Source organism: Dermacentor variabilis, chromosome 8 (assembly GCF_050947875.1).
Source record: "Dermacentor variabilis isolate Ectoservices chromosome 8, ASM5094787v1, whole genome shotgun sequence".
Classification (NCBI taxonomy): Eukaryota; Metazoa; Arthropoda; class Arachnida; order Ixodida; family Ixodidae; genus Dermacentor; species Dermacentor variabilis.
In genome coordinates, this window is record NC_134575.1 from 125,208,423 (window position 1) to 125,229,245 (window position 20,823).

A 20,823-nucleotide genomic window follows, 5' to 3' on the forward strand; every position below is an offset into this window, starting at 1 on the left:
CCCGCGCTATGGCGAACGCCCGCACGAAATCGAGAAATAATTAGAAAGTAACCGGCTTCCTCCTGCCCAACAGCGAAGACAGTCACGGTCGCCTTCACCTCGTCGGTACGCGTCACCGAACCGTGCTCGACCCGCCTTTGATTCCGCTGGAGTCAACGGTGGAAGCCCGCGCCGGGGAAACTGAAAACGGCGACCTCCGGGGGTGAGGCCGCTGTCATGCGAACCGTCAAATATCCTCCGCCGACGCCATCCTCTCGCGACGTACCACTGACGCCTTCATTCGCAACTGCAAAAAAAACTTCTGCTGCTATTACTGCTTCAATCGACGGTTATCCAGTAACTGCACTTGTAGATACGAAGCTGACTACTCGGTTATGAGTGCCTCACTGGCGACTCGGCTACGCAAGGTGCTGACAGCGTGGGACGGCCCACATCTGATTACGGCCGGAGGACACCTCGTGTCACCCATTGGACGATGCACCGCCAGACTTGCAATTTCTACTTCGACTTTCGTAGCGTCTTTCCTTGTGCTGCCCAAGTGTTCTCGGCTAGTGATAATGGGCATGGATTTTCTCCAGGAATATGGGGCGATCATTAACCTTCGTGACTTGTTCGTGACTTTTTCTAACTATGTTTCTTCGGATTCGAATGTGGCGGATGAACATCACCGCGCGGCTTTACGCGTGGTCGATGACTGCGTGACGTTACCGCCTCGAAGTAGCATCTTCGTCCTCGTTGAATGCCCTCAAGAACAACTAGGAATAGACATCGCCGAAGGTAACCTCCCCATATTGCTCGATCGCGAAGTCGGCGTCGCACGAGGTCTCGTAGAGCTCCAACATAGGCAAACCACGATTCTAGTTACGAACTTCAGTGGCGAATACAAACACTTTGCGAGGCATACCACCATGGCCTACTTTGAAACGGTGGCCGAGTCCAACGCCTGTGCTTCGGTAACGACAATCTCGATTCCGGAACCCGGCGATGTGGACTTGACCAGTCACATCAACGTCAACCCACAGCTCAACCAAGACGAGAAGGAGGGGCTCCTTACTCTGCTATCGTCATTTAGCGACTGTTTCGCCACCACGTCGAAGGTCAAACAGACTTCTTTAATCAAACACAGAATCATCACTGAACCGACCGTCCAACCTGTTCGCCAACACGCTTATCGCGTGTCGAAAAGAGAACAGGATGCTATTCGTCATCAAGTGAAACAAATGCTCGACGATGATGTCATTCAACCATCGACAAGTCCTTGGGCTTCACCTGTTGTATTAGTTAAAAAGAAAGACGGTTCACTAAGATTCTGTGTCGATTATCGCAAACTGAACAAGGTCACGAAAAAAGACGTTTACCCACTTCCTCGAATTGACGACTCCTTGGATCGCCTGCGACATGCCCGTTACTTTTCTTCAATGGATCTACGTAGTGGGTACTGGCAAATTGAAGTTGACGAACGGGACCAGGAAAAAACGGCGTTTATAACACCCTACGGTCTCTATCAATTTAAGGTTTTCCCTTTTGGATTGTTTTCCGCTCCGGTCACATTTCAACGCATGATGGACACAGTTTTATCTGACCTCAAAGGGAATTCGTGTTTAGTCTACTTAGACGATGTAGTTGGTTTTTCCACCACGTTTGAACAACACATCCAGCGGCTTGAGGCGGTTCTTCAAGCTATCCGCACCGCCGGCCTCTCCCTGAAGCCCGAAAAATGTCACTTTGGCTACGAGGAGCTCAAATTTCTAGGTCATATTGTCAGCAGCACCGGTGTGCGCCCTGACCCTGACAAAGCCCTGGCAGTTGCTCTGTTCCCGATACCGAAGACAAAACACGATGTCCACCGATTTTTAGGGCTTTGCGCGTATTACCGCCGTTTTGTACCCAATTTTTGTGAAATTGCCGAACCTTTGCAACGACTCATCAAGAACGACGTCACATTTGTTTGGGGCCCAGCACAATCCGACGCCTTCCACGACCTTCAGCGACGTCTACAGACACCACCGATCCTTGGTCACTTTGACACCGAGGCTGAGACAGAAGTGCATACTGATGCTAGTAACGTTGGTATCGGAGCGACACTCGTTCAGTTTCAAGCTGGTGTTCAGCGCGTTATTGCGTATGCCAGCCGAACCTTGTCCGCTGCTGAACAAATCTACTCAGCAACTGAAAAAGAATGTCTGGCAGTCATATGGGCTATCCAGAAGTTCCGCCCATACCTGTACGGCCGCCCCTTCCGTGTCGTCAGCGACCACCAATGTACGTAGAAAAATATCACACAAAATGTTTTTATGCCGAAGAATGTAGTCCACAATTACGAACTAATGTAACTATATTGCCAGACTCCCACTAAGGAATAAGTGATTTTTGTTTCGCATAATGCAGCGTTGGTGGTGTCACTTCTACAATAAGATTGCTCCGTGTCTGTGCGACGAATGTTGTTCCATTATTCAGAGGAAAAAAGATGGTTACGTCACAAAAATTGTCAGTCACCTTAGCATACGACAAAGAGTGTGAAGGCGAAAGCTGGAGCGCTCAAGAGACATTCAATATATTACTTCACATTATCATTCGGATGCGCTGTTACTTCTTATTACTTCTTTTCCCCCACAAAAGTCGTTGGTTCAAGTGAGTTAAATGACGCCGCCCTAATTAATTGTGCCTTAAGTATCTTCGCTCTAACTAACACCAGACGTCGTGGGTTCCACTTGTCAAAGGTCCAGAGTGCGACTCCCATAAATGGTCGTGGCTTCGAGTGGCTTAATTACCTCTGTATTAGTTAAATTGCCTTAATTAACTTCGCCTTAGCACTGAACGCCGTGGGTTCGACTTCCAGATAATCTAGAGGGTTCGACTCCCACCGAAGCTCGTGGGGGCGAGTGCCCGAATTGACTCTATTTTAATTTGCTGTTCTTGGTATGACGAGCGGTATCGAAGCTAACTATCGAATAAGATGACGGCCAACGCGTTAGCAGTTGCCCGAGCGCGCGTCGGCGCGAGGCGAGCTCACATAACTTTCCGTAGACTGCGTCGTGTTTTCCAGGCTATCGGGAGTATAAACCACCTAAGGCTTTCGCCTTAAAACAACCTATTCCTTGTAACACCTATAATTCTCTTTCCCCCCGGGCATAACAGGCGGCAGAGTCCACCGATTGCGCCCGCAGTGTCATGGCTGTATTACCAGCAGTGGACTCACACCTCGCCGTTGCCTTCGTGAGTCGGTGGCGGGGGAACGTTTTCGGTGGTATAGAGACCCCAAATTTTATCGAGGAAGCCGGACCTTGATACGTCGAAGCAATTCTGGGGGTTGGATATCGGCGGTGAAAACTCCTTGCCCGCACAAAATTCCAGTTAAGGTGGAATGATGGTAAAGTTAGAAAGGATGCATATTTATTATACAGCAGAATTAATAAGTACGCGTTGGTTTCGGTGTTATTAATAAGTTTACGTTCGGGTTGCACAATCGTAATAGTAGTGAGAGATCTTTATATATGTGGGCCGATTGCTCAAACCAAGGTATTTATTATTGCTGGCATAAGTATACAAATTATTCTTCATAAGGTTACTCTGCCTCAAAAATATTATTTTTCGAGGCGCACAAAGCAAGCACTGTCACTGTCGTGTGCCCTTCCTTATTTATTTTCGTTCGTCAGTGCAATAGTTATCCTATCATCACCAGCTTGCCTGATGCACCATGCTTCTGCGAGATATATTCAACTAATCTTCACGCGTTTACACAAAAAGCTCTTACGCTAGAATTAGTCTATAAAATAAAATTGCAGCAATTGCTTATGCTAGACATGCTATTATCGAAAGCAGCCATCGATTGACGAATATCATTTACGAACGAGAGTCTGTGAATTAGGCCCGTGATGCTTCTGGAATTCCACCCCATACCTCAATATTTCAGGCATACTATACTCCATCAAGATAGTGGCGCAATAGGAGACGTAGAATACTGGACTTGCCAGGGAAGCCAGAAGCTGGCTTCCCTGGTTCAGTATTCGGCCACTACCTCCCTCATGATGCTTGAAGTTTATCGGTGGCGCTAAATCTCCAGCGCCTGCGGACCACCTCACCAAGGGGGCGGTCAGAACTATAGTAGAGGGTGCTCAGAATATCTAGATCTGGACACGTCAGGAGAGGAAATTGAGCTTGTAAACGTTTAACATGGAAACCCTCTCTAATGAAGCTACCATAGCAGGACTCATAGATAAGTTATCAGACATTGCCTGCGATATCATTGGCCTCAGCGCGGTTAGAACTGGAGAGGCTTATACAGTGGTAATTGTCGGCCACGTTCTCGGTTTCTAGAGGTGCTCCAGACAGGAGAGAATAAGGGCTAGAATTTCTCATTCATACGGACAGAACGAGCAACATTGATGAATTCTACAGCATTATTGAGAGGGTCACAGTCATCGTAATAAATATATAGAGCAAATATAAGTTAAAGGTAGTAGAAGCCTACGCGCCAACTTCCAGTACAATGGTGAAGAAACAGAACCGTTTTATGAAGATGCTGAAATACCAATGAGACAGGTGCAAACTGAGCATATTGTAGTCGTGGGAGATTTCAATGCAAAACTATTGAAATTAGGGTGGGGAACAAGCAATTTGCAGCCACCACGTCGGTTCTACAGAAAGTAGAGGAAAGATGTTTCTTGAAAGATGTTGTTGCCCGGAAAGGAATAGACTCCGAATAACTAATAACTTCATGAGGCAACGAAGTAACAGGAAGTAGACATGGAAAAGCCCTAATGAAGAAACAAGAAATGAAACAGATTGCGTGCTCTCTGCCAGCACTATCACAGTGCAGAATGTAGAAGTGTTAGGTTGGGTAAAAAACAATAATCATAGGTTACTCTTGCGTAGGGTTCCTCTCAATTTGAAGTGAGAAATAGCTAAAATAGTCAAGAAGAAACAGGCCAACCTTGGCACACTAAGTCCGAATGCAGGCCAATTCTGCTTGGTACTAGGAAGCAAATATGCAGATTCGGAACAGGAAGATCAAGAAAACATAGAGGTAATGAATGAAACAGTAGCAAAACAGAAGCAGCAATTGATGTGAAAAGTAAGACACCGAGGCAAGCAGTATAGGTAACCTCTCCCAAATAGCAAACGACATAATTTACAAATGACAAAGCATGAAAGCTCATGACTCAATAAATCAGAGGGAATTCGCATGCCATAGCCGGCAAACTAAAAGAAAATGCGAGTTATTCGAAAACAGAACTTTGGAGAGATCGGGGAAGCAGTAAAGAGTGGCCACAGCATGAAATAATTCCGAAGAAGCGTTGTCATACGGTGAGGGAAGCTGTATGAAGTGGGGGATAATTAGGGTAATCTCATCAGCAATTTCAATTATATAGTAAAACCAGCAGAAGTATTCCATACTTCCGTGTACAGTAACCAGACAGCCAAGCTGGATGAATTGAAAGTTGCGATGAACAGCTCAAAGAGGCTCCATCTTTAGCTCGCGATAAACTTAGAAGGGTGTTCGAAGACATATGGCAGAGAACATCGGCAAAACTAGATAGAATAACTGTCAATGTAACCTAAGATGCAAGAGATTGTATGCTTAAAAAGCTTGAGGTCGTTTATAAGCAAATCTTTTCGACTATAAATGCAATGGAAAGCTGAACTAAATGGCAGTGTTAGATTAAATCATCAAAGACTAGACGTAAAAAATGGTAGAATTATGGGTCCATTCGATTGTTTTCAGTGTTCTATAACATATCACCACGGTCACTTGCAATGCAATAAAGGCAATACTTGGGCTCCGCAAGGGCGGCTTCTCGAAGGTATATTCTACAAGGCATCGCATCCATGTCAATAATGAGGTAACAGGGAAATCTCCGTAGTACAATCAACCACTCTATATATATATTTCAGAGATAAGGATAGTATATTGGATTCAGCAGTGATATGAACAGCGATATTCTCACCACATTATCACTGAGTGCGTAAGGCTTACATGAAAGTCTCGAAAAATATATACCAATATTCCACTGCTTCCTTGGTTCCCCACACAAAAAGTAGGAAATTACCTATCTAGAAAGTGGTGAGGCGAGGAGATGGAACCTCTCCAATCCTATTCACTGCATGCTTATAAGTGTTCAAGCTATTAGACTGTACAAGCTTAGGAGTGCGGACAAACGGGAATTGTCCTAGCAACATTCCCTATGCAGATGGCATAGCCCTGCTCAGTAACAGAGGGAATGGTAACAAATGATCGAGGACGTTACGTGCGAAAGCGTATAAGTATGGTTAGAAATGATTATACACTACGCAAAGCCAATGTTCAAGAGCCTGGCGAAAAAAAAACAATTCGTTCAGTCAGCTTCCAGAACGACAGAAAGCTGAGCTAGTTGGTAAGGATTCATAATCCAAAAAAGGCGAGGCGTGCAGACAGGACACAAGAGAAGTAGGAAATTGTTGTTCACTTCTCTTGTGTCCTGTCTGCACGCCTCACCTTCTTTGCACAGCTTCTAGATTTAATGCAGGAGTACGTTTATTATGATCAATTATTGACAGGATACCCTCATCGTGAAAAGAAAAATTACGGTTGAATAAAAACGGGTTGGGGTGCATACGGCAGGTATTACCATACCTTAACTGAGGGAAGGCGGGAGATGGAAATTAAAGGCGATGACCAAAACGAGAAGGAGAAAGTGGGAGCCCTCACTTTGTTCAGGCTTCTTGCTTTCACCTTGCTCTCGTTTCGCTCACCGCCATACCATGAATAGAAATTTCCCACTGCCGTTGAAAAAAAGAACTGTAAAATTAATGGATTCCACCTGCGCTATCATATGGGGCAGAAACCTAGAGGGTGACAAAAAAGCTCGAGAGCAAGCTAACGATCGCGCAATGAGATATGGTCGAAAAACATTAGGCGTAACGTTACGAGTCAGAAAGATAGCGCATGAATCAAAGAGCAAGCGGGAATCGCCGATATTTTAGTTTAGCATGATATCTATTTATTTCATTGGTTCGCTATTTGAGCTTTCTTCAAGTCCGCTTCCAGTTACTGTGCTTTCATAAGCGGGTATTCCTTATTTAGTCTTCTTTCTGTAAACTTAGCCCGCGTATCTCTGCTAGTATTCCTGATGTTGTTGCTCTAGTTGTGCATTTCCTGCTACCCAGCCTGTTTTACTGCGAGGCCTGTTTAGCTCGAATTCCCAATGGATCAACCGTGTCCGTAGGCCCGGGAGGCAAGTGCCGCGTGTGGGGATTGCTTCCTTACAGCACCAGCAGATGTCGCTTGCGCTGAAACTGTAGCATACAAAACAGAGAGTGACGTAACTACACTTTCGTATGTAGCAGAAGAAACCGGCTTGCAATTGATTGCGTGTTGACAGTGCTATGGGAAGGCCACGTGTAACGAGGACTCCTGAAGGGCAGCCTGCATTCGAGGCAATGCGAAAGTGTAGTTCACTTCTATTTTCTCTGGTCTACTCTTTATAGGTGTAAGAAATAGTGGATTAAGCCAATTTGCAGGCCGTTGAAATGTCTTAGGCAAGTAGTTGGGTAAAGTGCATGAGAATATCGCCATGTGAATAATTTCAGCTACGTCGCAATGAGTGATCGTGCTAGCTATCGTTTACAGCTTAGCTGTTCAACCAGTTTTAGAGCATGGACTGGAGATCACTTTTTTGTCTAGTTTTGAATTGATGTCGCCCTTGACTACAGTGTACTGAGTATTCATATTGTCTTAGCTAACTTACGTCTTGAAATAATTGTTGTGCTTCACTATCTTTACAACATGTATGTGCGCAGGCTTTACGGCCTTTTATCCATGTATACTACTCAGCTCTATTGCGATGACTCTTACGGTTTAGCTAATAACTAATGCTACAGGTTATGCTCTTATGCACTAGAAATCATATCCCATATCCCCACTTGCCTGAAAGGACTCATTAGTAGGAGAGGCGGTCATTCGTCAGTCAGGTATATGACTCAGTGGTTCTTCAAACACCACAACACATAATATGTAATAATAGTTCTACGGAAACCCGCAAGGTGTACACAATGATAAGCAAAGAGAGAACAAGGTGAAAGCCAAAGTTTCGAAAAGGGGACTTGCAGAAAAGTAAATAATAAAGAGAAAATGAGACATCTACTGAATCATAGCAATTGCTACAAGGAATACCCATACGGGTTCCTCCAATGAAAAGCCGTGCAGTTGCATTGACTTTAGTCTTGGTCTGGCATTCAGACCAGGGACTACGGCCTTTACAGGGCAAACGCTCACCACCTGAGATAAACAGGCGGCAAGCTGATCGCAGGGTGAAGTACAACTTATCAGCGTAATCAAGGAGAAAAGTTTGAGTTAATAGCTCTGTGAAAAGCCGCAAGGTGGATAGAAATAATTAACGAAAGAGAAATGAGACATCGATCCAATCGCAGTAGTTCCTACAAAGGACACCCATACGGGTTCCTTGAAAGAAAAGCCATGCATTTGAAGAAAAGTAGCTACAATTATGTGCCTGTCTCGTTTTCCCTTTAACAATACATATTCATACCTCAGGCAAGGTTCATTATTTCCTCATAGAGCACTTGTAAATTACCTCTATTCTAGAAGGTTACTGTCTTGAACGATTTAAGGTTGCTCGAGGTTTCCTGTAAACGCCTGTCCACACCCTACGTAGTGAGGACACACTGATAAGTCGAAAGTCTGACCAACACCTCTGTCACGTGCTCCGCAGCCACTGGGGATTGAGGGTTAATGAACATTTGCAAGCTACCATCGGATCAACTTGGGTCACTGAGCATGTGGCAATGTGTAGATATGTGCCACTCTTCAATGAACCTCTATCATGCCATCATATGTCAGCGTAATATATGGGAATAGGCAAGCGCCGATGTTCGGCGAAAACGACATGCGCCATGACTGCAATGGGTATGTGCCCCTCTTTGATGAGCCTCCAAACTACTATAATCACGGAGTATGCGCCAAAGCATGAGCAGCAAGCGATGGAACAATTATCAGCGTTTTCCAGGAACTGCGTGCCACGCTTTTCATTCAGAGGCCAAGTGCGCACTTCTCGGCAGCGTCTCTAGATGGCCATGTACAGAAAGAAGCGCGCCAGAAGAGCCCTGTTGTCACATGCGCCTTTCTCAGCGTTTGCATAGAACCACGCGCCATAAATTTCTGAAGCCACGTGCAGACTTAGCCGTCGCGCCGCTGCGTGGCGCTGACTGTTCTTAGGGAAGCGCGAAATAGGAGTTCCGGTGCAGTTCAAGCCTCATACATAATTTATGTCAATGGCGGAAACACTTTACGTCGCTATATTGATTCAATACTAAACGCATTACCGTCGACAGTCATTAAGAGATGGGCTCGGCTGATTTTTTTCGACAATAAAACGCCTAAAACAATGCAAGCTGTTGGTGTCAGAATGAATAGGTTGGTAATTTAAGGTTCCCTCACCTGTCTAGACTCACCATCCCTGCACACTTTTGCGCGTGTTCCTTGGAAACCATTTTCTCCAGTGAGCCTCCGGCTGCAACATCTGCCACGCATCGGAGCCCGTCAGCAATGGCGTGGCGAAGGGCTTCAATCGTCAGGTGTTCGAATTGTCCTGGAGTTTCCTGTAGGCCTGTTTGTAGCGATAGAAAGGGTACAATTTTTTGTGCATTTGTACTAGGATGACTCTTACTGCGCCCTTACATCTTCGTCCTGCCTTCGAAGATTTCAATACTTGTTCAGACGGATTAGAAAACATACAACAGCTAACAAAACAGGACGTCGCAATATTATCCCCTAGTTTGTTGAGCAAATATTCTGATCGCCTTGCACGTCGGATTCAACTTGTGGTAAATGCAATGACATTATTACCGCAATGTTCAAAATAGTGACCTAGTTAAAGTGTGTTTAAAGTATTCAGTTAATTTTTACTATTCCAGCAACAGAGTACAATATACCGAAATACGCATCTCATCGGTTAGATAAGATTCATCCTTTTTTGTAATATATCTAGCTGGCAGTAGGCATACTGTGACTGTATACCGACGGCGAGAAGTTATCTAGAGGACTGTTCATTTCGACCACCCCTAACTGGTTGCATCTGTGTAAGGAAGAGTGTGGCGGGCTAGTGGCGCTTCCCTGGATCTTTAATGTATCCCAAAAAAGTCGATCAGCACTTTAGCAACAGCCTGAACTGAACTGTCCATTAAGTAGACATTTGCAGAATAACTCCTCCTGATGGTTCTTTTCTTTTTACTCAAATGATTGCAAGCTCTTCGCTTTCGCAGGGGCTCAGTTCGATGCTCGCGCACGGATGAATGACAATCTTTCAAACTATATTGGTAAATGAAGATATACCGTGTGGATAATATACGGAATGTGTCAAGGCTGCAAGTTCAAAATACGCATTTTAGAAATTGGGCACCATTCGATAAATATATATTACACGGATATTATTTCTCGCGTAAGCCTGCGCTCTGCTTCCTGCTTTCCTATTGCACCTTCGCGCTTAAGTAGAACAAAAATGTACATAAATATTTATCCGAGAGCACTGCAAGCACTCTTTCCTATCTTACAGCCCTGTAAGGGCTCTAAAATAATGAATTGGCTAATCTAGCATCTATTACTTTTGCTGATAACATTATCTAATTACACAAAGGTGGCTTTGGTATCCAGGGTCCGGGCGCTTCTTTCGCTTGGTACGTTGTTTGTGGTGTCCAATCGAGTTGTTTTCTTGAAGCCGAATAAGCTCTTGAGGCCCATCACCTTAACTATGTCGGTCTCACGGGTTTCAGCGACGAAAGCGCGGAAACAAATACGTTGTGCGTGCAAACGTTTGACCTGCCCAGCCAGTCGCATTTGAATTGTTTAAAAACAGGTGTTCAAGTAAGCCGCAGGTTAAAATAGAATAGAATAGAAGAGGGTAGTGGGCTTCTACACGCAAGCTACCGGCCTCTTTTCGACCTTCATGGGCAGCTCTACACTGCGAGTCGCGTTGCACAATATCGCATAACACCTCCAATGCATACAGTGACATCTCTCGTGCTTCAGAAGATAAATACGGATATTGCGTACTAATATAACGAGGCTAAAAGAGTTCTGTGAAATTACCTGGTCAGTGTGTCTGGGGAAAAAAAGAAATGAGAGTTCTGTTCGTGAGTCGTGGTGAACTGTTGCCTTTGTGGTTATCTGATCCGCCTTATAAGGCCGTGTTCGCAGTACGCACTGTTTGACGTACGGGAGCATGGTTTGGGAACACGGCAGACACCTGCTGCGCGTAGAAATTCTGAAACCCCATTGAAACGTGAAAAGGGAATAACATCCTAGCGGACGAAGTTAGGTTTCTGACAAGATGTTTCCAATATTTAGCGAGGGTTCTCTATCGAGCAAAATTACTTGTATTATTGTAAGTATATGGCTTGAAATCAAATTGAACCAGGTTTGATAGAATTTAGCTCTGCGCGCAGTGTTTTAAAGCAAATTAGTGGTGCTGTGCGCAAGTCAACATGCCCAAAGCTAGAAAGAGCAGTGTTAGCAGTTCCTTTTGAATTTTGTGCCCGAACATAATCCTGCAACTAACCACATTGAATGTGAAAATAACACTTTCCACTTACACTGCTGTGCCAAAGCATGTTATAAAAATAAACATTGCATGTGTCATGATCAACTTCAGACCTTCCAAAGCAGTTACCGTTCCTGGTACTATGCCTGTGGACAAAACACATCGTACAGAGTGCCCCTGCTGTTCAAGATATTAGACACAGTAATGCTGTGCCAGGAAACTATAAACAATCAGAACCATATAAAGATTAAGCACTGCTCAATATACAGGGCGTCCCAAAAAATTTTAGCCAGAGTTTTCAAGTATGCCGCTGCACTCTAAAACAATGCGAACAAATGTATGCTGCTCACTATTGTACAGAGTAAGCCACACTAATTTTATATTCTACATCAATGGGCATCATTAGGCAAGATCAATTAACCAACTTGTGAAGTAACGAAGTTTGGCCAAAGATTCCAATTCGCAAGTTCTAGAGCGCTTTGCACACCATCCAATTATACTTCTTTTTCACTCTCTATCTATGAACAATTAGTGCTTTTCGCCTACTGCAGATGCCCGTGAAATACAAAAATATGCCACGTGACATGCCGTCTTGCGCGTCGTGATTGCAGCACTCCCAAACGTTTCTCGTACAAACGAACATAGCATCTAGCAGAGTGTGCTGCCACCTAAAGGGAAAGAGGGCGGTGATGCAGGCATTGCAATTTACGACACTGATGTGCTTCCCTAGCGGCGGTTCATGATAGCGATAATCAGGCGTAGCGCCAGCACAGAAGGCTGAGTGCTATCCTCGTCTGTACGCGGAACGCTTGGCAGGGCTGAAATCACAGCGCTCAAGCGGACAGGTCACGTGATATTTTTGTGTATTTCGCGGTTGTCAAGAATAAGCGGAAAACACTAATGCGTAATTGATAAAAAAGTATGCAAGTGTTTAATAGGAAGTTTTGCGAAGTGCTCTACAACTTTCTAACCGGAAGTTTTTCCCTAACTTCATTGCTTTCTAAGTTGGCTAAACAATCTTTACTAATTATGCAATTAGGCAAAATAGAAACTCCGTGCAATAGTCACTCTGGGGAAAGGACACAATATTGCTTTTTATAACTTTTTAACACTTGTACGCAGTGAGTTGTGGACTAAATAGAGTTGCAAGTATGAAGAAATCTGAAACCGAAGTGAAAAAGGCAAACTCAGGGCAGGTGGCACATGTCAGATGAAAGGACAAAAGAACAAAACGAAAGACAAGAAGCGCTACGTGAAGAAAGTGCGGAGGAGTTCGAGCGACGAAGCCATGGTGGTGGCAGATCGAGTACGACCCTCGGGAAGAGCGGCAGCCGTTGTTCCTACTGCGGCCGAGGGACCAAGGGCCAGATGCGGAGGCCTGTTCGGGACCAAGGACGAGGCCTGCTGAGCTTCTCCTGCCAGGGCGCGGTTGCTGAGGGTGGTTCGCGCTTGAGGCCTACCGAGGCGCTGCCAACGTGGGTTAACCGTGGGTCGCGCTCCTCGGGAGCTGCGGCCGGACATCGCAGTGGTTTCCTCAACGTAGGAAGGCACCGCGTACGGGAGCGCAGCCGTGTGCCGGCGATGGTTCCACCTGCATCAACCGTGCCACCTCTGCCTCGGTTCGCCTCGGTGACTGTACCGCGCAACGACAAGCGAGCTAACGACCCAAACTGCGAGATGGTCTTTGAACACATGCCGCGCTGAACGTCGGCGTAGGACTGGTTGTCTTAACTCCCTGTCCTTCTCTGGACTGAGCGTCGCGTGCATCTGTCTGCACGTGAAGCTTTAGCTGTGACGCTCTTTTGTTTTCTTTTCCTTTCCTTTGACCATGGTTTGTGTGAAAGATAAACATTGTTTTTTCTACTAGCGTTTCTTGCACATTCTTTCTCGTCCTAAGACACACGAGGAGAAGGAGGAGGAAAATTTTTATTTGCTCGAATTGGTTAGAAATTAGCGGTGGCAGATGTGGTCGGCCGTCTTCGCTGTCTTCTTCCCCATCGGCGCAGGGTCGACGCCCCTATTTCAGGGCACCACTGAGGGCAGCTACTCAGTGAGCGTGCCTTACTAGTCCATGCTGGACTTTGGGATCGCTGCTGGAGAGCACCCTCTCCCATTGCTCCGCACTCGGGTCATTTATTTGAAGGAATTATTCATTGTGAAGGCATCCCCATGTAATGTGATATAAGGTGGGCTTGGCGCCTCACCAGGGGCAAATGTCTCTATACTGGGTGGGAAACATCTTGCTTAATGTGTTTAGATTTGGGTATGTTCCTGTTTGCAGCCTCCTCCAAGAGGTTGCTTCATGCTGATTTAGGCTGTTGTGGGGTGGAGGGTATTTGATTCGTACCCCCTTATAGTAATTAAGTATGTCTGAGTAGCTTGGGTTGACATACCAGTATGGGTTACTCAGGGTCGGTGCTTGTGGCCGCTCGGTTTGTGTGCTCTCGAGCTGCCTTGTCCGCCCTTAGGTTCCCTTGTTTTCCAGCGTGTCCCGGTACCCAGAAAATTGCATGCCTGACTTGGTTGCTAGCCCCGCAGGAGCGGATGATGTGAAGCACTCTGCGCCCTATTCTGCCGTTCATCTAATTCCTGCACGTAGCTTTCGAGTCGGTGAGTATTTTTAAAGACCTTTCGGATCGGTAGCGCTCCACAGCGGCTAGAGCTACGGCTATTTTCTCAGCTTCCGTTACCGAGCAGTCCTTCATTGACGTGCTGCTGATCTCGTTGTAGTCCGGACTTATTACTATCGCAGCTGTCATTACTATGTTTGTGCCTCTTTGCTTGGCGTATACTGCAGCATCTGTGTGTACTGTTGTGTTTTTTGTGGCCAGGTACTTTTTGACGTATTTCGCCCTCGCGTTCCTTCGCGCCGTGTGGAGGTTTGGGTCCATGTTTTTGGGTAGGGGGCTAACAGTGTATGTTTTGCGATATTCATCAGGAATCCCATCCGTTCTTTGGGTTTCTTCGATTGATTCCGCGAAGCCTAGCCCTATTAGCAGTTACCTTCCCGTTTTGGTCTGCTGGAGTCTCATGAGCTGTGCGATACTTTGGGCTTGTTTTAGTTCTTCGAAGGTGTTGCTTAAACCAAGTGCCATTAGTTTCTCTTTCGATGTATTATTCGGCAGGTCAAGTGCTGTTTTGCACGCTTTGAGTAAAATGGTGTCTGCTTCTTGTATTTCCTGTTTGGTGCAGTTGAAGTACGGGAGTCAGTATGTGACCCTGCTGACCACCAGGTTCCCAACCAGCTTAAGTGTGTCTCCTTCGTTCATCCCATATGTTGTTTGTGACACCCGCGGGATCATGCGTGCTATTTGGGTTGTTGACTGCTTGAGTGTTTTAAGTGTGCGAGTGCCGAGCTGGTTGGATTGTATCCACATTCAAAGGATCCCAATTTGTTGGCTTTCCGGTATCGGCTACCCCTTTAGCCGCAAGTTAAGGCTTTCTTTGCTTTTCTTGCCCCGTGTAATTCTCAGAAGCTCGGATTTGTCCGTTGAGCACACAACGCCTCTTTCCCCGACGTATTCTTCCATGCAGGTGGTTGCTTCTTGCAGATAGCGAACCTTTAGTAGCCCAGATGGTGATGTCGTCTGCATACATGGCGTGTTGTATGCCTTCGATTTTGCTTAGCTTATGCCCTAGGCCAATCATTGCGATGTTAAAGAGTATCGGGGAAATTACTGAACCTTAGGGTGTCCCTTTATTTGGTGTGGGAAATTTTTGCGACCGGATCTCTCCCATACCTATTGTTGCTGTCCTATTGGAGAGGAAGGCGTTGACGTATTCATGTACTTTCTTCCCGCAATCTACGCTGTTAAGGCCTTCCAGGATTGCCACGTGGCTGACATTGTCGAAAGCTCCTTTAATGTCTAGTGCCATTAAATTGTGTTCTCGGTTGTATGGCATGTTGCTGAGAACCTCATGTTTACTTTGAAGAAGGACATCCTGTGTCGATAGCTTGGTTCGGAAACTGAACATAGTATGGGGGTATAGCTCGTTTTCCTTCATGTAATGTTGCAGTCGTTTTGTTACTATTCTCTCATATAGTTTGCCTAAGCACGATGTGAGGGAGATTGGTCTTAAGTTTGTTACCTGTAGCTTTTTGCCTCGTTGGGGGATCATTACAATCTCGGCGTGTTTCCATTCCTCTGGTACCGTTTCTGCAGCCCAGCGTTGGTTGAGGAAGGTGGTGAGTTGTTCCACCAGTTCGTCCCCTAGGTTTCGAATAAGTGAATTTCTGATTTTGTCCGCGCCCGCTGTTGTATTCTTTTTTACGCTTCTTATGGTCGCGTACACCTCTTCTTTTGTGATGGGCCTGTCCAGCAGCTCGTTTTCTTTCCCTTTGTAGGTTGTGTGTAAGCCACTGAGTTGTCCTGTCCGAAACATTTGACTCTGACCTGCTCTAGCAGTTCAGAGTCCGGTCCCTCGAATTGGTGTACTAGGCGGTGTATAGCCTTATTATTTTCAGATTTTGTTTTTGTTGGGTCCAGGAGAGCCTTCAGTATGTGCCATGTTTTTGCCGTACTAAAGATTCCGTTTAGGGACTCGCTAAACTGTTGCCAGTTTTGCCTAGTCAGCTGAGCCGCATACTCCTCTGCCTCCTTGGTTATCTCTGCGATATTTTTTTGAGCTTCCTGTTTAGCCGTTGTTTTTTCCATCTTTTAGTGAGCCCGCGTCTTGGTCTCATAGCTTGAGTAGTCGCGAGTCCACCTCAGGTGTTTCCTCTGTTCTTTCTATTTCATTGGTGTACTTGTCGAGCATCTCCCTGAGCTTGCTTCCGCAGCCTTCTAGGGACTCGAAGTTTCCCTCTATTGTTTTGCATTCCTTCCTGAAGGCATTCCAATCTGTCACCTTATTGTTGCCAATTTTGCGTTTTATTCTTCCGGTTGCCAATTGCGTTTTTAGGATGTAGTGATTGCTGCCCAGATTTTCCAGCAGGTTTTCCTATACCGCCTTGCCTGTTTTCTGTATGTATGTCAGGTCGGGCCAAGTGCCGGAGCTTATGCTGCTACCTAGTCTGGTTGACGTACTGTCGTGTATTATTAGGGTGCAGCCGTATATATCTGCTGCTTCCTTAACTTGTATGCCTTTCTTGTCTGGTTTTTTGTAACCCTAGGTCAGATCTTTGGCGTGGAAATCTCCTACTATCACTAGGGGATTTGTTTTGGGTAATCTGCTCACTCCTGTAAAAAGTTTGCTGAAGTCCGCCTCTTTTTGGTTCGGAGGACTATAGAGATTTATGACAAAGAGACTGCTGTCTTTTCTTTCCTTTTTTGGAATGATTTCGACAATACCGTGGTCTATGCCTGTGTCGGCTATGCTGTCGTGTGCTATGGCCGTGAGGGATTTACTGATTAGTATTGCTGTGCGTTCTTTATCATAGCACGAGTAGCCTTTTAGTGTTGGTGTGGTTTGCCCTTTCTCCTGTAGTGCTATGACATCTGGTGGTGTGAGTTGTGCGTTTATGTATTATAGGAGTTGGCCTTCGTTTTTGCGATAGCCCCTGCAATTCAATTGCAAAATTTCTATTGTTTCGTGTCTAGCCATGATTAGTCCTCGGTGTTAGACGCATTGTAGTTTTCGAGGCCTCGTCTGCTTAGGTTGAATTTGTCTTTAGCTTCTTGTGAGATTTGTTGTTCGCGTTGGTTTCGGATCTCCTGATACATTATTGCCAATTTGTGTTCTATTGCGTTTGTCTACTCGTGTATAAATATCATAAATTTTCTCATTCAATTTACGCTGTGGTTGTTGTTGCGGTGGAGTCTGCGGTTTAGGGGGACTACCGGTCCTTTGATCCTGCAGGGCTTTAATTCGCTCCTCCAACCGTCTTTCTAGCTGTTCTATGCGTTTGCGAAACGCTTCATTTTCCTTTCGAAGATTATTAAGTTCCATTATTATTATCTTTCGCCGAGTGCGGAGGTGGTTTTTGGGTGGTCCCCAGCTCACCTTAGCGTTGTCTTGGGTCTTCTTAATCGGTTGTTGTTGTCCCTTGTGCTGCTGCTGCCCCCTCGTGGGTGGAGGCTGCAGTGGTGGTAAGGAGCTGTCCCTGGCTGGGTCTCTCGCCTGGCTCCTGGACGGGCTCCTGGCTGGGCTTCTCGAGTGGCTCTGGCTGGCTCGATCTCCCTCCGAGTTCAGCCATCTGGGTCGGTGTCTGCGGGTCCGGCCTCGGCGTTGTTGCTGCTGCTGATGCGGTTGTTGGCGGCCCCGGAGCTCCTTGGTGTCCTTGAGGCGCCGCTGGCAGTCCCTGGTTCCGGTTAGCTGGGCTCCTCCGTGTACCAGGCACTTCGGCTGGCACTGGTGCCCCTCTGGGGGCTAGTTGCTCCGCACTGGCGGCAGATTCTCGTTCCCGGCGTTGGGCGCACCTCCGAGCGGTGTTCTTGCTCGCCGCATACGAAGCATACTTGTCTCGTTGGTCTATAGGGGTGGGTCTTGTGCTTGCATGCCCCAAAAATGACGTATTTGGGGATGAAAGGGCCGTCGAAAGTGCCGAGTGCTGTCTCTGACTTGACCAGCATTCTGGCGTTCAAGATCTGCACTCCTTGGGTGCGTAGGCGCAACTTGGATTTGAGTAGGTCTGCCGCGATTCCCGGAGGTAACCCGTGAAATAACGGCTCTTTTGATGTCTTCCGGTAGCGTCACGTAGGCGTTCACGTCGTAATTTTGCCCATCAAGGTTGAGGCAGTTGATCTGCCTAATCATCCCGGCTGCTTCCTCGTCCGTGGCGCTTGCGATGATGAGGTTGGAGCTTGGCCGGAGTCTCCCCACGAACTTGTCTTCTCCTAATTTTCGGCCACACGCTTCCACGATAGCACTGGCCGCTTGGTACGTCTTGAGCTCCTTAACCCCTTGGGCCGAATAATGATCTTCGCGTCGTTCATCGGGAGTGTCGGGAGTCTCTGCCTCGACTGCCTCGCTGCGCCACTCTTTTGTCCTTCTGTCGTTGACGTCACGCCAGCTGCCGTCGCCGGCGCCATCTTGCTATTGTTCTCGGCGGCGTGGGGCTCGCCCTGTTTCAAAATGGCGGTGCTCTGCGTAGCGCGCCTAAGCCCTTTCTTCTGGCGTCGGGAACCGTAAATTTGCCAGTTTTTTCTTCTTCCTGCTGATCTGCCGTGTCTGCCGAACTCGGCATATCTTGCTGCATCGCTAAATCTTCTGATACTCCGCTCCCCAGCCCACTCTGTCTCGAACATACGGCGGGATAGGCTTCCTCCATCGCTTGTGTTTCTGACGGATTTTGGGCTGGTCCGTTTGCCGGGTGCCTATACGTTGTTGCGGTTTACTGCCGGGGGTCCATTCTAGTCGCTACGCTGCTACGCCCGCATCCTAGTTGCCCGTTGGAGCCCGGGTCCGGCTAGGCCTGATGGTAGGCCCAGTTCGCCAACCACGGGGAAACTTCAATCTCCGATAAAAGTCCAAAAAGTGGGCCTACCGAGTTGAGAGTGGTGTCCTCGTGGTCCACGCCACTCTCTGAGTCGATTACACCAAACGTTATCGTGGCCCGATGGGTTTGACACTACCCGCCGTGGTTGCTCAGTGGCTATGGTGTTGGGCTGCTGAGCACGAGGTCGCGGGATCGAATCCCGGCCACGGCGGCCACATTTCGATGGGGGCGAAATGCGAAAACACCCGTGTGCTTAGATTTAGGTGCACGTTAAAGAACCCCAGGTGGTCAAAAGTTCCGGAGTCCTCCACTACGGCGTGCCTCATAATCAGAAAGTGGTTTTGGCACGTAAAACCCCAAATATTATTATGGGTTTGACACTCTGAAAACTTCGAGAATCCATGGAGCCCATGCAACGCACGTCCACTCCCGTTTGCTTCTTTTTCCCCCCTAGACACACGAACTGGTGACGAACGTCCATAATTATCAGCAATCGTCAAAATCCGAGAAGACGGAAGACAGCAGGCCGATGTCTCGAACGCCGGCTATCGAGGCTCCAGGGAACGCGGCCATTCATGGAGCTGCCGCCCGACCGTCGCCCTTGGGCGAGATGTTCGCCAGCACAAGTACTACAGCTCGAAGCGTGATTTGGCTTGTGGCTGTGTAACTTCTTGCCGCGAGAATTGCGGATCGCTGGCAATGCGTTTCCTCGATGGGCTATTCGGCGGAGCAACGCTCGTGGCCTGGCTAATGCCCGCATATGCGCGGAGCACTGCGGTTTGCGCGCAAGCTGCACGCTGGGCCGGCTGACCATTACTGCAACGAGCACTGCGGCTCGCATGCAGGCTGGTTGATGAGTGGTCGTCCCTCATTTATGGAGAGCAATCTTCGTCTCCCTGTCCAACATGGAAGCACTTTCTACGTCATCACGTCATCACCCCTCACTCGGGCAAGCAGTCGTCTCATGTCGGTCACACCCTGACCTGTTGAAATCTGTTCGTTTCTCGGACACACAGCAGCCTTAGCACTTCTAGCCTAGTCATATAATATCATGTGCCTTAACCTCGTTTTTGATTGTAGTTTGGTTTTTGTATTTTTCATAAATGTAACTTGTGTTTTAATCATGTGATCACTTTTCTTGCATTGTTTCCTCATCGCGCGGCACAACAACGAAGTGTGACGAAAGTCCCTAAACTTTCTTTACAGCCAGCAACAGCATTTCGTCACGTAGTCTTAGAGTGTGTCAGCCAATTATTAAACGCTGTCTAAAATTAGCTGGGACCACCTGTATATAATTTATGTCCCTATCTCAACAAAGTACACTGCGCGATTTAAAACGCCATAACATAATTAAAGTACTGTCACGTGGTAGTCACGGCGAAGAAAGCAGCAATACGGTGTAATACAAAACTAACTTTTATTGCGCGAACATGTGCCCACAACAACAGGCTACACTTATAGCACAACGATAGCGGCGAACACGGTCGGCGATCGTCGGAAATCTGATCAGCGGGTTAAGCGCGTCGGCTTTTATACAGCACTCATCGAATGTTCCAGACTAATCGTTCGGACCCGCGTGCCTTCCACAAAGTTCTACACAAATCGCGTCACGCGATGAAATCAGATAACACAAGGTTCGGCGACAACAGACAGCCGGGTAGAAGCATCGATGACTTTCCAGAAACTCCGGATACATGGAGGCGCGTCCCGCGCTGTGCGATTACATTTGTTAGGCGGCGAAACGTGGTCGCCCGATAAAAATAAGTACACGTGTCAATACCCCCCTCTTAAAAAGCATCGACCCGATGCTGCATACAAACGAAAATAATAAATAAAAACACCTTTAGCAAAGAAAACAACTAAACAAGGAAGTTCGTCAGTGTAAAAGGATTTCAGACGCACCACGTGGACCAC

General features: G+C 46.9%; 1 protein-coding gene across 1 annotated transcript in view; it reads right to left on the reverse strand.

Moving 5' to 3' along the window:
• Positions 1 to 20,823, reverse strand: part of LOC142591562 (glutathione hydrolase-like YwrD proenzyme) — a 114,820-nt gene that overhangs the window by 63,897 nt on the left and 30,100 nt on the right. The window contains exon 6 of the mRNA XM_075703874.1: positions 9,434 to 9,602. Within this exon, the coding sequence (XP_075559989.1) occupies positions 9,434 to 9,602 (169 nt within the window). The remainder of the gene's footprint in view (positions 1 to 9,433; positions 9,603 to 20,823) is intronic.